This window comes from Sinocyclocheilus grahami, unplaced genomic scaffold (assembly GCF_001515645.1).
Source record: "Sinocyclocheilus grahami isolate Dianchi unplaced genomic scaffold, SAMN03320097.WGS_v1.1 scaffold568.1, whole genome shotgun sequence".
In the NCBI taxonomy this organism is placed as follows: domain Eukaryota; kingdom Metazoa; phylum Chordata; class Actinopteri; order Cypriniformes; family Cyprinidae; genus Sinocyclocheilus; species Sinocyclocheilus grahami.
Window position 1 is genome coordinate 146,173 of NW_015505747.1, and position 1,784 is coordinate 147,956.

Sequence of the window (1,784 nt, forward strand, 5' to 3'; positions counted from 1 at the left end):
GTGTTCCAGTTCTTGCCAATATCCAGCAACTTCGCACAGTCATTGAAGAGGAGTGGACCAACATTGCACAGGCCACAATCAACAACCTGATAAACTCTGTGCGGAGATGTGTTGCACTGCGTGAGGCAAATGGTGGTCAGACCAGATACTGACTGGTTTTCGGACCCCCCAATACAGTAAAACTGCACATTTTAGAGTGGCCTTTTATTGTGGCCAGCCTAAGGCACACCTGTGCAATAATCATGTTGTCTAATCAGCATCTTGATATGCCACACCTGTGAGGTGGATGGATTATCTCGGCAAAGGAGAAGTGCTCACTAACACAGATTTAGACAGATTTGTGAACAATATTTGAGAGAAATAGGCCTTTTGTGTACATAGAAAAAGTCTTAGATCTTTGAGTTCAGCTCATGAAAAATGGGGGCAAAAACAAAAGTGTTGCGTTTATAATTTTGTTCAGTGTATATATATAAATATATTTTAAGATGTAATTTATTTCTGTAATGGCAAAACTAAATTTAGTATCACATGATCTGTCAGAAATTATTCTAATATGCTGATTTGCTGCTCAAGGAACATTTCTTGTTATTACTGTTGAAAACAGTTTCTGTTTAATATTTTTGTGAATTTTTTAGGCTTCTTTGATTAAAAAGTTTTTTAAAAATTGCATTTTCTAAAAAAAGAAGAAATCTTTTGTAACATTGTAAATGTCTTTAGTGTCAATTCAATTCAATTGATCAATTCAATGCATCTTGGCTGAATAAAAGTATTCAGAAAAATCATGCTGACCCCAAATATTTGAACTGTAGGGTATGTGTATATACTGTATATATATTTTAGTATTGTATTTACTTATTTTATTAGCCAAAGTAATACCACTTACCACTACCATCTAGTTACCATTAATTATCAAAACAAGTAATTAAACAAAATGTTAGAAAGATTTTGTAAGCTTCATTGATTGTTTATAGATTCTAATAATGTATTTTGATTTTACATTTCAAAACCAGCAAGCTGGATCACTCCGCTTTTTCTACATTCAGTCCGAGGTGTCTTATGAAGCAGATCTGTAGTCTACCTCATTCCAGCAACTACATTGTTTCTGAGCCAGACCATCTCCATAGAGCTCATTGACATGGAAACACACTCCTGTCTGTCCCGCGTCGAGCTGTGGTCTCTCTACAGCCCAGTCAGAACAGCAGGAGATGTATTTACTCTTCACCTTCAATACTTATTTTGTGCATGTAAGTGTGGGTGTATGTGTACATGTATATTTTGTTGACATTATTTATAACCTTGACCATACATGCCATAAAATTGATTTCAATGTTTGGATGCATGAGAGCTCATACCGTTGCCATCCATCTCTCTCCGTTTCAAGTTGTGCTTGTAGCTGTTGTCTGACCCGGTGTGGAACAGAGCCCCTTAGTAAGAATCAATGCAAGGACTTGGCAGGAGGTAATGGCTGTGAGACAACCCTGGGGGGGGGACATGCTCTGCTTTCCCTCGCAGGCCGGCTCCCTGCCCTCCAGCTGCACGCAAATCAGTGCAGCCCACCGGAGACATGCTTGTAGCTAAACTAGCTCATTCCAGCCTGAGGTTCCCTTGTTACAAAGTGTATCTAAACAGGATTGTGCTTTCGTGTTTGTGATGCCTTTTTGAATGTTAGATGGCTCGAGTTATACAGACAGAAAAACAATGCAATATAAAATGTCATGTGCTTGAGATATATTGAATCCATCAAAACATTTTTAAATCGATTCTGTTAACATTACCATTATGAG

The 1,784-nt window shown here is 37.8% G+C and overlaps 1 protein-coding gene across 1 annotated transcript in view; it reads left to right on the plus strand.

The window, feature by feature from the left end:
* The window catches only part of LOC107556440 (immunoglobulin superfamily member 3-like), a 29,313-nt gene extending 28,229 nt beyond the window's left edge, over positions 1–1,084 (plus strand). The window contains exon 5 of the mRNA XM_016239559.1: positions 1,011–1,084. Within this exon, the coding sequence (XP_016095045.1) occupies positions 1,011–1,060 (50 nt within the window). The 3' untranslated portion in view covers positions 1,061–1,084. The remainder of the gene's footprint in view (positions 1–1,010) is intronic.
* The last annotated feature ends 700 nt before the right edge of the window (positions 1,085–1,784 follow it).